The sequence below is a fragment of the Moschus berezovskii genome, chromosome 16 (assembly GCF_049115385.1).
Source record: "Moschus berezovskii isolate FMDL1 chromosome 16, NW_MosBer_1.0, whole genome shotgun sequence".
NCBI lineage: Eukaryota > Metazoa > Chordata > Mammalia > Artiodactyla > Moschidae > Moschus > Moschus berezovskii.
The window spans coordinates 39,811,566-39,833,556 of record NC_142475.1 but is presented as its reverse complement, the minus strand read 5'-3'; the positions used below and the strand labels follow the sequence as shown (position 1 = coordinate 39,833,556).

The 21,991-nt window shown below is 36.8% G+C and overlaps 1 protein-coding gene across 1 annotated transcript in view; it reads left to right on the top strand.

Moving 5' to 3' along the window:
• The window catches only part of ZC2HC1A (zinc finger C2HC-type containing 1A), a 64,708-nt gene that overhangs the window by 8,922 nt on the left and 33,795 nt on the right, over positions 1–21,991 (top strand). The window contains exons 2-5 of the mRNA XM_055432000.2: positions 7,013–7,086; positions 9,262–9,378; positions 16,825–16,966; positions 19,790–19,938. Coding sequence (XP_055287975.2) covers positions 7,013–7,086; positions 9,262–9,378; positions 16,825–16,966; positions 19,790–19,938 — 482 coding nt within the window. The remainder of the gene's footprint in view (positions 1–7,012; positions 7,087–9,261; positions 9,379–16,824; positions 16,967–19,789; positions 19,939–21,991) is intronic.

Here is a 21,991-nt window from a genome sequence, read left to right as displayed (position 1 = left end):
AGGCTTCCGTATCCATCACCAGCTCTTGGAGCTTGCTCATACTCACATCCATCAACTTGGTGATGCCATCCAACAGTCTTATCCTCTGTCGTCCCCTTCTTTTCCTGCCTTCAGTCTTTCCCAGCATCAGGGTTTTTTTCCAGTGAGTCATAGTTTTTTTTACATCAGGTGGCCAGAGTATTGGAGTTTCAACTTCAGCATCAGTCCTTCCAATGAACATTCAGGACTGATTTCCTTTATGATTGACTGGTTTGGTTTCCTTGCTGTCCAAGGGCATCTCAAGAGTCTTCTCCAACACCACAGTTCAAAAGCATCAGTTCTTCAGCGCTCAGCTTTCTTTATGGTTCAACTCTCACATCCATGCATGACTACTGGAAAAACCATAGCTTTGACTAGATGGACCTTTGTTGGCAAAGTAATGTCTCTGCTTTTTAATATGCTATCTAGGTTGGTCATAGCTTTTCTTCCAAGGAGCAAGCATCTTTTAATTTCTTGGCTATAGTCACCATCTGCAGTGTTTTGGAGCCCCCAAAATAAAGTCTGTCACTGTTTCCATTGTTTGGCCATCTGTTTGCCATGAAGTGATGGGACCACATGCCATGATCTTAGTTTTCTGAATGTTGAGTTTTAAGCCAGCTTTTTCACTCTCCTCCTTCACTTTCATCAAGAGGCTCTTTAGTTCCTCTTCACTTTCTGCCACAAGGGTGGTGTCATCTGCATATTTGAGGTTATTAATATTTCTCTCAGCAATCTTGATTCCAGCTTGTGCTTCATCCAGCCCAGTGTTTCTCATTATGTACTCTGCATATAAGTTAAATAAGCATGGTGACAATATACAGTCTTGATGTATTCCTTTCCCAGTGTATTCAGCAGAAAATGTGATAAGGATACTATGTTTGTCATTTTAATGAAAATTACAGGTATAGAAGTAAATTTAGGTGTGGTATTTGGCTAGAAAATAAACTGACAAATTTACTTAGTTATGTAGATCCCAAGGAATGCAGTGAGTGTGTATGTGTGTGTATGATGAAATTTGTTATGTGAAAGTACATGAAAGATGCATTATGATAACTTGATTTTGTGAAAGTTGCAGAAACTTCTTTATTTAATGAATTGTGTCAGATTCATTAATGTCAGATTATCTCAATTTGCTGGTCCAGTGAATCTTAATAGTATGTATATGAAAAAATGAACAATTCACATAATACATAGCAACTAGGTGATTTTTTTCCTTAAAGCATAATACTTCTGTGGTTGGTGGGGACAACATTCTCTTTATTCTAGACTCACTAATCATATAGGAAGCCACCTCACTAACCTCCAGTATTATTTCTTCCTTTTTTTTTTTTTTAGTTTAAAACCATTGTATTGTGGAAAAATAGACATAACATAAACTTTACAATTTTAACCATTTTTAAGTGTATAATTCAGTTGTATTAAGTACATTCACATTGCTGTGCAGCCATCATCACTATCCATCCCCAGAATGGCTTCATCATCCAAATTGTAGCATCTGTTTTCATCTTATTTTCGTTCCAGTTTTGTATATGTAATTGATGTAGAGCACTGTGTAAGGGATACAGGATAATGATTTGACTTACATACATCATAAAATGATTACCGCAGTAAATTTAGTGAACATCCCTCATCTTACATAGATAGAAAATAAAAGGAAAAGAGCAATTTTTTTTTCTTCTGATGAGAAACTCCCAGGATCCAAATCTATTAACTTTCATATACAATATAGAACTGTTCATTATCTTTATCATATTGTCCATTACATCCCGAGTACTTATAACTGGAAATTTGTACTTTCTGATGACCTTCATCCAGTTTCCCATCTTCCTTTGTCCCCAATTCTGGTAACCATGCATCTGATCTCTTTTTCTATGAGTTTGTTTGGGAAGTATAAAATTATTGGGAATTATAAAGTATTGGAAAGTATAAAGACTATAAAACTTTCTGTTCCTGGTGCAGAGTATAGTGATTTGATGCTTCTCTACATTTCAAAATGATCACCATGGTAAGTTTAGTTACCGTCTGTCATCATGCAAGATATTACAGTATTACTGACCATATTTCCCATGCTGTACGTTTCATACCTGTGACTGATTTATTTTGCAACTGAGAGTTTGTATGCTTTAATTTCTGTTACCTATTTCCCGCCGCCTCTCCACCCCCCCCCCCCCCCGAAACCATCTGTTTGTTCTTTATGTCTGTGACTATGCCTGGAGAAGGAAATGGCAACCCACTCCAGTATTCTTGCCTGGAGAATCCCATGGACGGAGGAGCCTGGTGGACTATAGTCCATGGGGTCACAAAGGGTCGGACACGACTGAGCGGCTTCACTCACTCACTCACTCATGCTTGTTTTGTAAGTTTGTTCATTTGTTTTGTTTTTTAGTTTCCACTTGTAAGTGAAAGTATACAAAATTTGTCTTTGTCTTATTTTACTTAGCATAGTATCCTCTAGGCTCATCTGTTTTGTCACAGGTGACAAGATTTCAGTAGTCTTGGGATATTGTATTTGTCCATATATTCTAAGTTATCCATTTAATTGTTCATGGTAATCTCTTATCCTTTGTATTTCCATGGTGTTAAGTATAACGTCTCCACTTCCATTTCTAATTTTTTTTTAATTTGAGCCCCCTTTTTTTCTTGATGAGACTTGAAGTTTTATCAGTTTTTTTTTTATATTTTCAAAGAACCAGCTTGTATTTTAATTGATTTTTTTTTGTCATTTTTAGTTTCTATTTTATTTCTTTTCTATTAATTTTTGAGTTTGTTTTTCTTTCTTTATTGTTTATTTGAGATTTTTCCTATTTCCTGAGATAGGTTTGTATTGCTATAAACTTCCCTCTTAGAACTGCTTTTGCTGCAACTATAAATTTTGGATCATTGTGTTTTTTGTTTTTGTCTCCAGATATTTTTTACTTTGGGATTTTTTCAGTGGCCCATTAGTTATTTAGTTCTATATATTTGTGGGTTTTTCGGACAGTTTTTCCCTTGTAGTTGATTCCTGGTCTCAGCATGAAGTTTCTTGATATGATTTCAGTCTTCTTAAATTCATGGAGACTTGTTTTGTGGTCTACCACAAAACAACCACTTGTTATGTGGTTTGTCCTGGAGAATGTTCCACGTGCATTTGAAAAGAAGTGTATTCTGATGCTTTTGGATGTAATATTCTATATATGTTAAGACCATTTGGTTTAAGGCCAGTGTTTCCTTATGAATTTTCTCTCTGAATGATGTGTTCATTGATGTAGGTGGGGTGTTAAAGTCCCCTGCTGTTATTGTGTTATTGCCCATTTCTTTTTTGTTTATTTGTTAATATTTACTTTATGCATTTAGGTGTATCTGTTGAGTGCATATATATTTACAATTGTTATAGCTTCTTGGATTGATCTCTTTATTAGGTAATGTCCTACTTTGTTACAGACAGTGGTTTAAAGTCTGTTTTGTCTAAGTCTGCTACTTAGGTTTTTTCCTAAATTTCTGTTTGTGTGTAATACCTTTGTCCATCCCTTCACTTTCAGTGTATGTTTAGATCTTGATTGAGTCTCTTGAGCAGCATATATAAGGTCTTGTTTTTGTTTCCATTGAGCTACTTGGTGTCTTTTGATTATAACACTATGTCTATATACATTTAAAGTAATTGTTGATAGGTATGTATTCATTGACATTTTTGAAATTATTTTCAGGTTTATTTTGTAGTTTTGTTTTTGTTATTTTTGTTTTCTTCATTGGCCCTCTTTCCTTGTGATTTGATAACTTTGGTATTATGTTTAGATTCCTTTCAGTTTTTTGTGTTTGTGTCTGTTATAGATTTTTTTAGTTTGTGGTTTCACTAGCAATCTGTCTATGGTTATTTTAAGTTGATGTGATGTCCTCTTTAGTTTGAATGTATTTTAACAATCCTGCATTTTTATTCCTCTTCTATGTTAAATGTTTTTGACATTATATTCTAGATCATTTGATTTTTATATTTCTCAACTACTTATTCTGTCTATGGAAGATATTACTAATTCTCTTTTAATCTTTCTACTGGCTTTATTAGTGGTTGGTCTGCCACCTTTACAGTGTATTTGCTTTTATCAGTGAGATTTTTCCTTCCCTAACTTTCATACTTTTAGGTGAGGCTTTTTGTTTTTTGGTTGGAGAAGTCCATTTTCATTTCTTGTGGAGCTAGTTTCATGGTACTGAACCTTTTAACTTTTGCTTATCTGGAAAACTTTTTATCTTTCTTCAAACCTGAATGATAGCTTTGCTGAGTAGAGTATTTTTGGTTGTAGATTTATTTTCCTTTCATCATTTTAAATGTATCATGACATGCCCTTCTGTTTTGCAGGATTTCCACTGAAAAGTCAACTTGTGATCTTATGTACATTCCCATGTATGTAACTATTTACTTTTCCCTTGCTGCTCTGAATACTCTGTCTTTACTTTTAGCCATTATAATTGCATTGTTTTTTGGTGTGGTCCATTTGGGTAGATTCTGTTTGGGGCTACGTTCTGTGCCTCCTCAACCTGGATGACTGTGTTCCCTTTCCGGGTTAGGAAAGTTTTCAGCCATCTTGTCTTCTGATATGTTCTCTGCATCTCACTTCTTCCTTTTGAACTCCCATAATGCAAATGTTAGTGTGCCTGATGTTGTCTCACAGGTATCTCAGACTGTCCTCATTTTTTAAATTCTTTCTGTTCAGCTTGAGTGATTTCTACTACTCCGTCTCTCATCTTGCTGTTCCAGTCTTCTATATCATCTTAATCTACTGTTGATTCCTTCCAGGATGTTTTTTATTTCATTTAATTGCAGTCTTCAGTTCTGTTTCATTCTTCTTTGTAATTTCTAACTCTTTTTGAAACTTCTTGCCATGTTTTGCCATTCTTCTCCCAAGTTCTTGGAGCATTTTTGTGATTGTTATGTTAAAACTCTTTACTGGGTAGGTTCCTTAGCTCCACTTCCCTTAGTTTTCCTGGTGTTTTATCTTCCTCCTTTGTTTGAAACATATTCCTCTGTCTCCTCATTTTGCCTAACTTGCTGTTTTTATTTCTGTTTATTTGGTAGGTTGGTTACATTTCTTGATCTTGTTGGAGTGGTCTTTTGTAGGAAAGGTTCTGTGCCTCCCAGCAGCTCACTACTCTGGTCACCAGAGCCTTATGTTTCAGGATTGCCCCCTGTGTGGCCTCATAGGCCCTTCTGATATGGTGGGTTGATTGCTATGAGTGGTCTCTTTGGCACTGATGGTCCCTGGTCCAGTTGATTGCTAGGCTTGGCCTTTGTGGATGCTGACTGCTGCTTGTGGTAGGGCCAGGTTATGAGGTGGCTGTACCCTGGGCTTACAAGGCTAGTGCTGGTTCACTGGTGGGCAGAGCTGGGTAGATCCTGATGTGGCTGGCTGAAGGGTTTTCACAGATGGTGTCAGCCCACAGATCTGCAGCTTTGGGGCCAAGGGAGTCCAGTGGCTGATGCCTGCCCATTGGTGGGTCAGGCCAGGTCCTGGAGTTAGTGCCAGCCCTCTGGTGGGTGGAGCTGGGTCTTGGATTCTCTGGTGATAGGGCTGGGTCTGTGGTAGGCTGGGGGAATCAAGGTGCCCGGTGTCTCTGGCAGCCTGCTGTTGGGTGAAGCTGTGTCCCTGCAGTTAGCTGCTTGTCCTGTGGATCCCTGGGACTGTAACAGACTAGCAGGTGGGCAGGGCTGGGACCTGGCACTAATAAGCTAGAGGTGGGACTCCATAATGTTTCTTGCCGGCATTAGCATTCCTTGTGGTAGGGGGAGCTCTAAAATACGGTTGTCACTGAGTCCCTATTGCCTGCTTCTCTCTGGGAGGCTCTCTAAGATGAGTATGTGTACCTGCCCAAAACAGTTTAAAATGACTTCTTCTGCCCTGTGTTTTGGAGCATGCAAATTTTGTGTGAGTCCTTTAACAATGGAGTCTCTGTTTCCTACAGCCCTCAGGTCCCTTGAAAGTTAGCCCCCAGCCTTCAAAGCTAAACATTCTTGGCTCTCATCTTTCCGTTGCAGGACTCTCTGGATTGAGGAGTCCAGTGTGGGACTTGGACCCCTTGCTCCTTGAGGAGAACCTCTGCAGTTGTGATTATTCTTGTTTTGGTGGGTAGCCTACCTGAGGGTGTGTGTCTGGACTGCACCATGTCCCCACCTCTCCTGCTCGTATCATTATAGTTCCTTCTTTTATCTTTAGTTGTGGAAGATTGTTTCTACTAGTCTAACGGTTCTCATGATAGCCGCTCTGTGAATGGTTGTAATTTTGTTGTGCTCACGGAAGGAGGTCAACTCAGGATTTTCCTACTCATCTTCTCTATCCCTCTGTAGCCACCAATGTTATTTTTTAATGCTTTGAAGATAAGTAATATATATATTAATCTTCAGATAAATTTTGTTTTTAAATTTTAGTAATTTACAATAGAGACAGCCTGTAATTAATTAAGAGACTAAGACAAATTGATTTGGTTAAAATAGAACAAAACCAGTTTCCACAGTATCGGTTTGTTTCTTTTTGAATTATAAATTCTGTGTTCAGCATTTGCCTTTGACCACTGATAATTAAGTCTTGTGCATTTTAATTGGTAAAGTTGCTTATTTCAAAGTAACAAAAGACATTTTCACAAGAACTGACCACTTATATTGGAGAAGGAATTGGCAACCCACTCCAGTATTCTTGCCTTAGAGAATCCTGTGGACAGAGGAGCCTGGGGGGCTGCTGTCCATAGGGTCGCACAGAGTTGGACACGACTGAAGCGACTTTGCATGCATGCATTGGAGAAGGAAATGGCAGCCCACTCCAGTATTCTTGCCTGTAGAATCCCAGGGACAGAGGAGCCTGGTGGGCTGCCGTCTATGGGGTTGCACAGAGTCGGACACAACTGTTTTTCAGAAGTGACTTAGCAGCAGCAGCAACAGACTACTTATATATGAAATTAAGTAAAGACTAAAATTTAGACGTTTCACAATAAGAGCCATTGAATATTTTGACTACATTCTTTTCTGTTCTAGAAAATGGAAGTGTCCAAGTTGGAGAATTGTTGCCTTGCAAGATTTGTGGAAGAACATTCTTTCCAGTGGCATTGGTGAGTACCCTTTTACTTTGGCGTTTGATAGAGCTTAGTGGTTTAATACTTCAGAACAGTGGCAAGATATATAAAGAAATACTGGCTAATGCTCTTTGCTCAACAGTACCAGTTCCATCTGTTCATTCTTGCAGAGTACTCTCTTTGCTTCAGAGATTGATTGGTCTTTAAAACTCCCTGTTAGGGTATTAAAGTATTCCTTCCCTTGTGGGGCTGTTAATGAAACCAAAACAAAAAACTCTTAGAAATATTCTTAAAAATAATGTATTTAAAGAAGCAGAAGAATATGATGTTTTGGATTTGCTTTAAATCTCAGGAAAAAAAGCTGGGACTTGAGATAGATGAAATAAGATTGTTTAAATGTTGGTAATTGTTGAGGCAGGAGATCAGTAAATGGAGCTAATTATACTGTTTTATCAGTTCTTATGTATGTTTGGAATGTTCCAAAGAAAAAGTATTTTAATTAAAACTGTTCCTAAAATACATTATGCATTCTTTAGAATGCAAATACAAACAGAAGCACATCTTATGTTAATATAAAATATCTAGCTAGATAGAGAATAAGAAAAAAATCAATATATCTTATATATTCTAACTTCAAATATAAATAGGTATTTATGAATATTTTCATTTAGAATAAAGATTTTTCTTTGAGTATGGGTCTACTGTTGAGAGTTCTGTCACATTTTATTTTTCATCCTTACTGTTTCCAGTTTTTCTTGAAAGCAGTGAGAAGAATTAATGATCCAAAATGGCCACCTGACTACAGACTTCTCTTTAATATTAACAGTTTTTTAATCCTTTCTTGCCCATACTTACTTAAGTAACTTTCTGTTGTCATTGATTCGCTATTTTTCAAACCATTTTCAAAACTTTAAGCTGAGTTTTCACGGGGGGGGGGTGGTATATCTTTTTTGGCCCTCATTTATTTAATATTTAAATAATCACTGTCAGTTTGTATAACATATCAGTTTTTGGAGTAGGTGCTACATATATATACTACTCAGTATGAGGACAGCCATTTCTAGAAAGTTCCCTGTTAACCATGCTTTTTTTTAATGTTTAAGAAATTTTATTCTAATAGTTATAATCATTGTGTTTGTCAGAATGAAATCTGAAAACGAGTATGTTTTACAAGTATGTAAAACAATTGAGTATTGATTTTGTATTGAAAATATTAGAGGCTGTATAACATGGAATCAAATAGTTCTATTTCCTGTTTTCCTAGATAAAGCTTAATATTTCCAACTTGTTCATTGTTTATCAAAACAGAAAAGAAAAAAGTGAGTTTAGTATACTCTGTGTTGTTTGTCAACATGTTTTATTTAGGGGAAAGTGAAGTGGGTCAGTCGTGTCCGACTCTACCCCATAGACTGTAGCCTACCAGGCTCCTCTGTCCATGGGATTTTCCAGGCAATAGTACTGGAGTGGATTGCCATTTCCTTCTCCAGGGGATCTTCCTAACCTAGGGCTCGAACCCGGGTTTCCCGCATTGTAGACAGATGCTTTACCGTCTGAGCCACCAGGGAAGTCCATTATTTAGGGGAAGGAGAATTATCCAGTTAATTTGAGATCAATTAAGAGAACTTCCATTGTAATGACTTTAAATTAGTTGGAAACCATATTTTTAAAAAATTACACATACAAAAGAACTATAGGAATGGAACACTAGATAGCACAAGAAAAATCCTTGATGAGTTCAGAAAGGGGGAGGAGATGATTGTGGAGAAAAGACAGAAACATGACCACCTTGTCTTGTGCTGTGTTAACAAATTACTATTATGTGAGCTTGAGTAGAGTAATCCAAACTATTATGTTAGCTTTATATTCCTTTTTCTAGTATCTATTTTCAGGTATTTAGTAATAAAGATAACTTTTTTGCCCCCAAAATAGCTGTGTCTTACATGTATTAGCTTCCATATTCTTAGCAGTGTGAAAACCAGGAGAATATTAAATAACTTGCAATAAAATTTTGGGAGAATATTTATATTTTCTTGTGAGAAAGATAACTTGTAGCATGTTTATATATAGCTATTTAGTTAAAGCAAGCAATGTCTTATTTACACCTTATTATTATTTATCTTCAGGTTTTAAACTGTTCTCTAATGACAATTGACATTTTATAGTCTTTTTGTAGAAAAAAAACTGATATGTTGTATTTCTTTATTTGAACAGAAAAAACATGGACCTATTTGCCAGAAAACTGCCACTAAAAAACGGAAGACTTTTGATTCAAGCAGACAAAGAGCTGAAGGGACTGATATTCCAACAGTAAAACCTCTTAAACCTAGGGTAATTCTATGACCTTTTGAATAGTATAAACCTTGCTGCTATGTGTAATGAAAAAAATAATTATCTGTTATACTAAGATTGAAGAGTAAGCAGATTTCTATGTCATGTCCTCAGTTTAGAAGTTATCATAAACTTGTTTATTTTTAATTTCAGCAAAAGGGAGACTAAAGTACTGTCCAACTACAGTGAGGTTTTGTAGCATTGGAGAGTCAGTTCCTAAGCTATAGGCTGGAAATAATTGAAAAGTCTTCACATGTTCATTGTAACTCATTGTTCATTACTTTGGCTGTAGTCTCTGTTACTAGTAGTATAATCCATGTAGTATACAAAAGGAAAGCTGTTAGTTACAAATGCTTTAGCCTAATAAGTATTATCTTGATTGATTTTTCAGCATTTGTGATCTTAGTATGCCTTCCGGGGAGAAGTTATATCCATTGCTCAATTGTCCACAAACTGACCACTGTCAGCTTACTTTCTTCTTTGAAACCAAGCAAGGAATCTCCTATGCTAGCTAATCTCTCCTTAATACCACCTGTCATGATATTTTATTTGCTAAGAATAAATCACATAAATACTTTGACATATTTTTAAAGAGTCATTTCAGTGAAGTAGTCAAAGTTTGAGTGCCTGATTTATGTTTTTGAAATAAACTATTTTCAGTAGTAATAGCTTTTCCCAGTGATTCAGGAAAGCATTTCCCTATGGGACAGTTAATCATACTAGTAAAGTCCTTTGATAATAAAAAAGAAGTCAGTTCATCTTTGTTTTTCAGTCTATGAATATTTAAGGGGAGGATGAAGAAGCTTGGACAAGGTGCATACATTACCTAGTTTTCCATGGCAACCTGCTAGATATGTGGTTATGTTAACTTTAATTAGCCTACATAAACTAATTAAATTTTTGGAGGCAGTATAAAGTAGTGAGTTTGAAAACTGGCTCAACAGTCAGATTGCCTGGATTTACCCCTGCCTCCGCTTCTCTGTTGCAATGGGCAAGTTACTTAATCTATACTTCTATTTTCTGTAAAATGGTGATAGTAGTTATCTATCTTGTGGCATCATTAGGGGAATTACGTTAAGTTTATCCATGGTGATCTCTCAGTAATTTTTTTTTTAATTGGAGGACAGTTGCTTTACAGTGTTATGTTGGTTTCTGCCATACAACATAAATCAGGCATAGTGTATGTGTGTGTATATATCCCCTCACTCTAGAGTCTCCCCTCCCCACAGGGTGGGCTCGCTGTGTTATAAAGCCGCTTTCCACTAGCTGTCTGTTTTACACATGGTAGTGTATGTATGTCATTAGTGCTCTCTCGATTCGCCCCACTCTCTCCTTCCCCTGCTGTGTCCACAAGTCTGTTATCTATTCCTGCCCTGCAGGTAGCTTCATCAATAACCATTTTTCTAGATCCCATATGTGTGTTAACATGTGATGTTTGTTTTTCTCTTTCTGACTGCTCTCCATGTATAACAGAATTTAGGTTCATCCACCTCAATTCAGCTGACTCAACATTCATTCTTTCTTGGGGGGCTGAGTAATATTCCATTGTATATATATACCTCAGCTTCTTTATCCATTCATGTGTGGATGGACATCCAGGTTATTTCTTTAAAGAGGAGGTTTGTATACTTAAAAAAAATTAATCTTTAGGAAAAGCCAAGTAAAAACTTACTTTACGTAAGTTTTTTTAAGTAGTTTTATTTTCTTGCTTCTTAAAGTGTGGTCCATAGAGCAGTAATAGTAGCACTGTTTTGGAAACTTGTTAGATATGCAAAATCTCAGGTTCCTCCCAGACATACTAAATTAGAATCTGTATTTTAACAAAATCTTTGAATAAGTCATATGCATGTTAATTGGAGAAACAGGTATTAGAAGATTTTAAACTTTTGCTATGAAACAGTACTATATAGTATATTGACTATAGGTATGATAAAGATTATAGATGTTTTATTCCTTTGTTTCCATCTGTATATAATGTGAGAGTCAGAAAACAATATAGGCAACATCAGAGGTTGTCTAAAGTGGGTTATTTTCCAAAACAGTTCATTCATTTAGCCTTTGGTGCTTTAGAAACAACATACATTTTTGTAAGCTTTACACTTTCTTCTGTGACTCCATTGATTAAGCCAGTAGTTTAGACAAAAATTGTCATTTCAACCCTGTACTGAAATCTTAATATACTTGGTTGAAGCTAGTAAGAATGTTACCAGTTTAAAAATGGTGCCAGTAGTCAATGAGCTGGAACTCCGTAAGTGGTCATTTGATTTTTAAAATAGATAATAGCTATTTGGAACTGGGAATGGGGGTGGGGGAGAATGTCCTCTGTATCCAATAGTAATGATGGTGATGAAATAATGATAGTAGTGGTGTATTATGAATTAGGGAAGCACTATTGCACACTATCTGACCTAATCTGTAGAAAAAGTCTTGAGAGTAGTAGTATTCCTGAACCTGAGACTTAGAGAATTCACACCTCACTTAAATGACTGATTTCATATATCATGATGCATTTTGTCTTTGTTCTTTCCTGTGAAACAAAGTTTGTATCTTTAGTCAGTCATTTTGGTATTTATTCTGAGACCGAGGGTTTACTTAATCTGGTGATTTGCCTTCAGTCTCCTAAAGGTAATTTTTCCACCGTCCAGATGATTCTGAAGCACACTAAAGTTGAGAATCACTGCATGAGATCATTTTGTATTTTCCCATTTCCCGTATATGTAGCCTTAGCACGTCTCTTATATTGACAGATACTACTTTGATTCTAAATTGATTCTTGTTAATTTAAGAATGTCTTGAAACCATATGTTACATTTGAGTATGGGTATATAAGGCAAAAATATACATCTTAGTTACCTTGAGTTTGGAATAGTGTTATTTTTGTATAATTGAAATAAATGCTTCTACCATAGAAATGAATTTACCAATAAAAAAATAAAATAAACATCATAGTATGGGCTTCCCAGGCATAGTGGTAAAGAATCCGCTTGTCAGTGCAATAGATGCGTGAGATGTAGGTTCTATCCCTGGTCGGGAAGATCTCCTGGAGGAGTAAGTTGCAACCCACTCCCAGTATTTTTGCCTGGAGAATCCCATGAACACAGCAGCTTGGCATGCAGCAGTCCATGAGGTCAAGAGTCAGATGCAGCTGAGCATACACAAATGTGACGGTGAGGTTCTCAATATGAAAATCACATGCAGAGTGGAGCAAAGTAAATACAGACTCCCATTTTTGGAGAAATTCAGGCATACTCCAGGGACTACAAACAAAAGATATCTCTTTTATCTCTCAAAGTTGCTTTGTATTGTTTGTAGCCATTCCTTCTCCAGAGGATCTTCGCAGCCCAGGGATCAAACCTGGGTCTCCCGCATGGTAGGCAGTTTCTTGATTATCTGAGCCACAAGGATATGTCAGAGCTGCCCAAAGAAACTGAGATCCAGGAGAACTACCGCAGTAGATCAGGAAGTTGCTGAGGCGCCCATGGCCTAGAATCTGAGAACCTGCCACCTTACAGTGGAGGTGGTCTCCTCACCCTGAAAGGTGACTCCTTAAAGATGAGGGTTCTTATCTGAAAGTACATATCCCTTGTTTATCACAGCAGAGTCAGGAACTGGGGTGAGCTGCAGGAACTTGGAATGAGCTGAAAGTGGAATGAGCCTGTCTAAAAATTGGACAAAAGCCAGGAGGGAGGAAGTGGGAATAGGCACCAAGATTTGCAGAGGTCCAGAGCAGAGACTCTCAGAAAGCACTAATGGAAAAGATAATACCCTTTCTGAAGGTGAGGGGGCCACTTTAAAGTGTCCTGTTTCTTAAGTGATTAGTGTAAGAATTGAGGGAAGTATAGATGACAGCAGCAGGCCTCCTGGACATGTGTTGTTTTAGAGACGCAGAAGAGGAATGTCTGTGTAATCAATTTTGTGGCTTTCATAATGACTAGTTAGAAAGTTGTTTTCTTGTTTTCTATTTTTTTAAAGAGTTTTTTAAAAGATTGGTGCTTTTTCTTCCTTAAATGTCTGCATGTATTTAACAGTAAAGGCAGGCATCTAGGTCAGGAGTTTCCTTTGTGGTTCTTTTAATAATAGATTCATTAAAAAGAAATAAAAGGCTGTCGTCGTAATGGGATGTAATGTTAATATGCAGAAAGGTTTCATATTTCAACAAACAACTCATTGAAATATAAAAATAATTAAAAGATTCTTATGAAAAAACGGCACAAAATATAAAATATTTAGGAATTAGTGTTAGTCACTCAGTTGTGTCTGACTCTTCGCGACCTCAAGGACTGGGGCTTGCCAGGCTCCTCTGTCCACGGAATCCTCCAGGCAAGAATACTGGAGTGGATTGCCATTTCCTTCTCCAGTTTAGGAATAAACCTTATAGTAATAAAGGTGGAAAACTTTCACGAAGAATACTTTAAAAAACTACTGAAGACCCAAGCAAACATGTCTTCTAATGGAAATATATCGCATTCTTAGATACGTAAATCTCAGCTAAGTAGAGATTTTAAGTTAAGTTTATATGAATGTAATGTTTAATTTTTCCAGTTAAAATGTGATTTTAAAAAACAAGCTGAATCTAAAGCTCAAATGGAAAAATACACATATAAGAATAAACAGAAAAGATTGAAAGAGAAGCAGAAGTTAACCTTTGTTGTTTAGTTGCTCAGTTGTGTCCAACTCTTGCAACCTCATGAACTGTAGCCTGCCAGGCTTCTCTGTCCATGAGATTTCCCAGGCAAGAATACTGGAGTGGGTTGCTGTTCCTTCTCCAGGGGATCTTCCCGATCCAGGGATTGAACCCACGTCTCCTATGTCTTCTGGATTTGCAAGCGGATTCTTTACCCCTGAGCCACCAAGGAAGCCCTTACTGAATATTAAAATATTATAAGATCTCAATATTTAAAACACGAGTATTGACACATACAGTCAAAAGTGTGGAACACAGAGTTCAGAAATAGGCCCAGATGCCAAAGAGAATATGATAAATGTGTTGTCTCAGTTCAGAGGGAGAAAAGTCAGTAAAGGATGGTGAGACAGCTGCATGGCTATGTTAGAAAACAAAAAATAAAGTTGAGTCCATATGTCACTCCATCAGTTCAGTTCAGTTTAGTCACTCAGTCGTGACTGACTCTTTGCGACCCCATGCATCACAGCACGCCAGGCCTCCCTGTCCATCACCAACTCCCAGAGTTCACTCAAACTCATGTCCATCGAGTCGGTGATGCCATCCAGCCATCTCATTTTCTGTCATCCCCTTCTCCCACCCCCAATCCCTCCCAGCATCAGAGTCTTTTCCAGTGAGTCAGCTCTTCGCATGAGGTGGCCAAAGTATTGGAGTTTCAGCTTTAGCATCAGTCCTTCCAATGAACACCCAGGATCGATCTCCTTTAGAATGGACTGGTTGAATCTCCTTGCAGTCCCAGGGACTCTCAAGAGTCTTCTCCAGCACCACAATTTAAAAGCATCAGTTCTTCGGCAATCAGCTTTCTTCACAGTCCAACTCTCACATCCATACATGACCACGGGAAAAACCATAGCCTTGACTAGATGGACCTTGGTTGACAAAGTAATGTCTCTGCTTTTTAATATACTATCTAGGCTGGCCGTAACTTTCCTTCCAAGGAGTAAGCGTCTTTTAATTTCCTGGCTGCAATCAGCATCCGCAGTGATTTTGGAGCCCAAAATATAAAGTCGGACACTGTTTCCACTGTTTCCCCATCTATTTCCCATGAAGTGATGGGACCAGGTGCCATGATCTTCGTTTTCTGAATGTTGAGCTTCAAGCCAACCTTTTCACTCTCCTCTTTCACTTTCATCAAGTGGCCTTTGAGTTCCTCTTCACTTTCTGCCATAAGGGTGGTGTCATCTGCATATCTGAGGTTATTGATATTTCTCCCGGCAGTCTTGATTCCAGCTTGTACTTCTTCCAGCCCAGCGTTCCTCATGATGTACTCTGCATATAAGTTAAATAAGCAGGGTGACAATATACCTCAGGATAAATTCCAAATGAATAAAAATTTAAAAATCTTAAAAATGAAACCATGAAAAGACTAGGTAGAAACATGGGATATTTTTATTTTACCTTGGTGCGAGGTTGGACCTTGCTAAGTGACTACAAATATGAAGACAATAGAAGAAAAAGTAAGTTAAACTGCATTTAAATAATAATTCTGTGTATCAGAGGATACTTAGACAAGGTTAAAAGAGATATATTGTGGGGGAGGGGGTGAGGCTAGTCTATAAAAAAAAATTACTTGAAGTTGTTAAATGTAGAAAAAAGGCCAATAACCCAATCGATATGTTGACCAGGCTTTATAAACACACCACAGAAAAGGCAATACAAATGATTCTTAATGATACAAAAAGATGTTCATTTTCATTCATTATAGCGACTTCACACACACACACACACACACACACAGGGAAAAAGCCAGTTAAAAACTGCAGAAAGAACTGTTTTTCACCTCTCTCATAGTTAAAAAAAACCAGAATTTCAGTGTTATACATTGTTGGAGAAACTATGGGAAAATAGGGAAATACACCCTTCAGTTCAGTTCAGTTGCTCAGTCGTGTCCGACTCTGCGACCCCATGAATCACAGCATGCCAGGCCTCCCTGTCCATCACCAACTCCTGGAGTTCACTCAAACTCATGTCCATCAAGTTGGTGATGCCATCCAGCCATCTCATTCTCTGTCGTCCCCGTCTCCTCCCACCCCCATTTCCTCCTAGCATCAGACTCTTTTCCAGTGAGTCAACTTGTCGCATGAGGTGGCCAAAGTATTGGAGTTTCAGTTTTAGCATCAGTCCTTCCAGTGAACACCCAGGATTGATCTCCTTTAGAATGGACTGGTTGGATCTCCTTGCAGTCCCAGGGACTCTCAAGAGTCTTCTCTCCAGCACCACAGTTCAAAAGCATCAATTCTTCGGCAATCAGCTTTCTTCACAGTCCAACTCTCACATCCATACATGACCACGGGAAAAACCATAGCCTTGACTAGACGGACCTTGGTTGGCAAAGTAATGTCTCTGCTTTTTAATATGCTATCTAGGTTGGTCATAACTTTCCTTCCAAGGAGTAAGCGTCTTTTAATTTCCTGGCTGCAATCAGCATCTGCAGTGATTTTGGAGCCCAAAAATATAAAGTCTGAAACTGTTTCCACTGTTTCCCCATCTATTTCCCATAGTATGTTAAATGTTTGTAACACTGACAGAAGGCAATTTAGCAGTGTCTGACACAACTTGCAGTTGTAGTTAAAAATTGCATATAAATACAGTTGCCTGAACTGAAAGTATCTTTTTAAAATTATAACTTTGGGAAGATCATCTAAGGACTCCTGATAAGAGAACATTTCAAATATTTTCTTGAGTTTTGTTTTAATATATTAAAAACTTTTTGAAAACTAGGTTTTTTTTTGTTTGTTTTATTTGATTTTTTAATTTGTTTACAGCCTGAACCACCAAAGAAGCCATCTAATTGGAGAAGAAAGCATGAGGAGTTCATTGCCACAATAAGAGCAGCTAAAGGCCTTGGTCAAGTGCTGAAAGAGGGTGGCAAACTTCCTCCACCTCCTCCACCGTCTTATGATCCTGGTATATGGTGTATTTTGACAGAAAGTGTTAATATGGGGCAAAATATTGATATCTTTGATAGAATTCTTATAAATTTTAAGATATTACTAAACTTAATTTATAATAATTGAACTTGATGAAGCATAATCTTGGTAAGTTTCCTATAAAATAATGGTGACAGTCCAGGCATTTAGCCTTATAAAGACACAGCAGTGTTGAACATAGAAATGTATTATATTTTTATGTCAATACTTTTATTTAAACTTTTTCTCTCAGCACTTTATAAGGCATTTAATATAATTTAAGAATTATTGTAGTAGTGTAGTGTTAGTCGCTTAGTTGTGTCCGACTCTTTCCAGCCACGTGAACTGGAGCCCACCAGGCTCCTCTGTTCATTGGATTCTCCAGGCAAGAATACTGGACTGGGTGGCCATTTAGTATTTAATATAATTTAAAAATTATTGTAGTAACTAATTAAATGTTCCAGGAAAACATTTCAGTCATGCATACTGTCAACTGAAATGTAGACATTCAGTAAGATTCAGATAGTTACATTGCTTAGTTCTTTGGTATCATCTCATCTAGAAATTAAACAATAATTTTGCTTCTAAAAATGTATTATTCTAGTGGGATAACCACCATATAAACATTTATTGCTAAATTTGCTCTAAATTCATTTTTATATATTTTTTATTTATTATTTATTTATTTTTATATTTATTTTATATGTATTTTTATATTTTCTTCACTTGGTGGGTAAAAGTTGCTTATTTCTCCTTACCAAAAGCAAGGCAAGATGCTGGCAATCATATATGAGATAACTGCGATACTGAAAGATTTAAAATATCACCATTGACATATTGCCATTGGGTGCAGAGTAGCCTCAAGAAGTAGTTATTTTAATATAGCAAGTTAGCTGCTTTAAAATTGTGTTAGTATTCTAGATTGGGATTAATTTGTTAGTAAAGGGAAAGTTAGATATGATCCTCTATAACATTTTATTGTAGAAGAGAGGTTGATAAACAATTTCTATAAAGGGTCAATAGTTAATATGTTAGGTTACCCCAAGCCATAAGGTCTCTGTTGCAGCTGCTCCTTTCTGCCACTGTTTCTAGAAATCAGTCACGGAAAATATGTAAATGGCTGTGTTCCAATAAAATTTTATGAAAACATGTTGCAGGCAAGCTGGATTTGGCCCATGGGCCCTTGTTTGCCAATCCTGTATGAGTCTTAGTAATTAACTTTAATGCTTTGAGTAACTCTGGAATGTTCTATCTGGGTGTGAGCCTCTTCTATTTCGACCTTAATTTTCCCCATGAAACTGAATTCTTTCTTTGTTTTAGAGGTGTTTGTATATTGTATCTGATTCAACCAACATAGGTATATTTCTCATGTTTGCATAAGTCAGAGAGAGAGAGTGGCAGTTCTTCAGGATAATTTGAACCTTCAGTTCAGTTCAGTTCAGTTCAGTTGCTCAGTCGTGTCCGACTCTCCGCGACCCCATGAATCACAGCACGCCAGGCCTCCCTGTCCATCACCAACTCCCGGAGTTCACTCAAACTCATGTCCACAGAGTCGGTGATGCCATCCAGCCATCTCATTCTCCGTCGTCCCCTTCTCCTCCCGCCCCCAACCTTTCCCAGCATCAGAGTCTTTTCCAGTGAGTCAACTCGTCGCATGAGGTGGCCAAAGTATTGCAGTTTCAGCTTTAGCATCAGTCCCTCCAATGAACACCCAGGATTGATCTCCTTTAAAATGGACTGGTTGGATCTCCTTGCAGTATAAGGGACTCTCAAGAGTCTTCTCCAACACCACAGTTCAAAAGCATCGATTCTTCGGCGATCAGCTTTTTTCACAGTCCAACTCTCACATCCATACATGCCTTTTAGAATTTACACTCATCTCAAGCTCAGAAATTTGTCCTGCTAACTATTAAAATACATCTAAAACCTCTAATAACAAAGAAGTTGTTTTGTTAGCAAAACAACTTCTTTGTTATTAGAGGTTTTAGATGTATTTTAATAGTTAGCAGGACAAATTTCTGAGCTTGAGATGAGTGTAAATTCTAAAAGGCAAACTCCATCTCAAAGAGTAAACCTTTTGAAATAAAGTGATTTTTTTGTGACCTTGATAAGTTGTTATATTTATTTCTTCTTGATATCTCCTAGATTTGAAATCTTTTACACTGCTACAAAGTTTTATTTTTTTCTGGGATTTTAATTTTATAAGAAATTTTGTTTATAATTTGCATTACATTTGGGAAGCATATTTAATCTTTCTAGCATTTGCTGTTTCTTAAATTCGAATTAATTATGTTAATGAGATATATTTTTATCATTTATTCCATCTGTTGGGACATCTAAAGAAAATAAAACTGTATAAAGTCTTTTACATTATTTCTTGACAGCTTTCATCTAACCAAAATTAAAGATTTTAACAGATGAGCCCATTTTTTAAAGTATATTTTTAATGTAATGTGTTAATACTACTTAACCTAGTCTACCATATAAAAAATATATGTATGATGAAGACATATGGTATTATAGAGGCAAAAATGAATGAACATTTTTCCTTATTTTTTTTGTAGTGAGGATTTATTGTTTTTCACCCCTCAAATTTGATTCTAAGCTGGAAGAAAATTTTGATTTAGCATATGCTAGCAGACTTTTTTTCTTAAATGTCTTTACTAAGTTCAGATAAGTCAGGTTGGGTGGTTATAAAGAAACAAGTTTTTGCTTTGCAAACATTGTGTATAAGTCTTAAGTTACTGTTTACAAAACTTATAATTCTTTATGTCTCATTTCAAGTATTTTGTTACTAATCTGTTTCTTTTTTCTATTTTAGACTATATTCAGTGTCCATATTGCCAGAGAAGATTTAATGAAAATGCAGCTGATAGACATATAAATTTCTGTAAAGAACAGGCAGCACGTATTAGTAATAAAGGCAAATTTTCTACTGATACCAAAGGAAAATCAACTTCTCGGACACAGGTAATCCTTATATCATTCCTGCAAATAAATAATGAGGTGATTTAAGTTCACGGTTTTGTGTTTGTTCTTTACAAAACATTTAACTACAGTTTTTTCACCTGCTAAAATTTATATATTAATGTTCAAGGATTTAGGAAGAAATTTAAATGACTATTTGAGCACAAAATTTGAAGTAGACTTGATTGAGATGGCTAGATGGCATCACCAATTCTGTGGACATGAGTTTGAGTGAACTCCGGGAGTTGGTGATAGGGAGGCCTGGCGTGCTGTGATTCATGGGGTCGCGGAGAGTCAGACACGACTGAGCGACTGAACTGAACTGATTTAAAGAGGTATTAGGGAAAAAGGGCGGAGAAGGCAGTGGCAGCCAACTCCAGTATTCTTGCCTGGAAAATCCCATGGGTGGAGGAGCCTGGTGGGCTGCAGTCCTCGGGGTCGCAAAGAGTCGGACATGATTGAGCGACTTCACTTGCACTTTTCACTTTCATGCATTGGAGAAGGAAATGGCAACCCACTCCAGTGTTCTTGTCTGGATAATCCCAGGGATGGGGGAGCCTGGTGGGCTGCTGTCTATGAGGTCTCACAGAGTCGGACACAACTGAAGCGACTTAGCAGCAGCAGGGAGAAAGGGTTAAAAATCAGTACAGCAGATTCAGAGGAAACTAGAGGGGTTAGATGAGTGAGAATTTGGCAATAAAAATTCACGTTGAAAATCATGTGAATAATGAATATTTTTTTTCTTTAAATTTTATTAGAAAACTGAAATTTACAGTGTGTTTATATCACTCACTGAGTACATGGCATTTAAAAACATCATTACAGAAAGATAACAAAAATACAAAGTCTTAATACCTACGGGATATGGAAAACATTATCCACTGAGGCCTTAAATGTAGTAGACTTTACATAAAAAGGTAAAGCAAAGAGTATACAAGTATACAGCTAGTTTAAGAAGTTAACAAGATAAACAGAATAATCATAAAGAAAGAAATATTTTCATGTGATATGTGAGTAACACATTTCAGGAAATGAAAGCATAGGTTCAGATCCACACTTCTACTTTGAACTTTTAGGCAAAAGTGACGTTAATATATGTAAGCTTTTATTTCTTCACCTGTGAAGTAATCTGCATAATTATTGTGAGAAACAAATGAAATGATGTATGTGAAAGCAGTTAGAGGACTATAAATCATAAGAGAATTTTGTAATGTGTACTTTATTTTTGCACTACTGTTGTTTTTAAGTATATTTTGTTGCATAAAAACTTTGACAGTATTATGTGGTGGTTTAGTGGTGGTTTAGTGGCTCAGTCGTGTCTGACTCTTGCAACCCCATGGACTGTAGCCTGCCAGGCTCCTCTGTAAGCAAATTTTATTTTTCACAAAGCTTTCATTTGTTAATTTTTCTTTTGGACTGTAAATTTAGCGAGTGGTAATAATCAAATTCACTTATCTTGTTACTTATGAATAAAATATTGGATTAAAAGATCCCGTTGCAAATGAGACTTCCTTGAGAGAATCCTGCTATTGAATTTCTGTAAATATTTTTGGAAATAGAGCATATGATTCTTATCATCATCATTGTGGGGAAAGAACAGCAAAGAAAACTCATTTTGAAGAATTTCCAAAACAGATGGCAAACAAAGCATATGTTTTAAACAGTTAAGAACACCCAACAAGATCTTTAAGAATAATATAGTAGAGCAAAGGAAATATAATAGGATGTGTATATTTCAACAGCGTGGTGCCAAATGATTCATAAATGTAAAATCCAGGTAGTTTTTAGCTTCCACCTTAAATTTTCAGTTCTGATTCCATGCCCAGTCATATATATTTATTTCAGTCTAATTCTATATTTTCTCATCTGTGTTCACTCGTTTTTGAGTAACCTCATACGAAGAGTTGACTCATTGGAAAAGACTCTGTTGCTGGGAGGGATTAGGGGCAGGAGGAGAAGGGGATGACAGAGGATGAGATGGCTGGATGGCATCACCGACTCGATGCATATGAGTTTGGGTGAACTCTGGGAGTTGGTGATGGACAGGGAAGCCTGG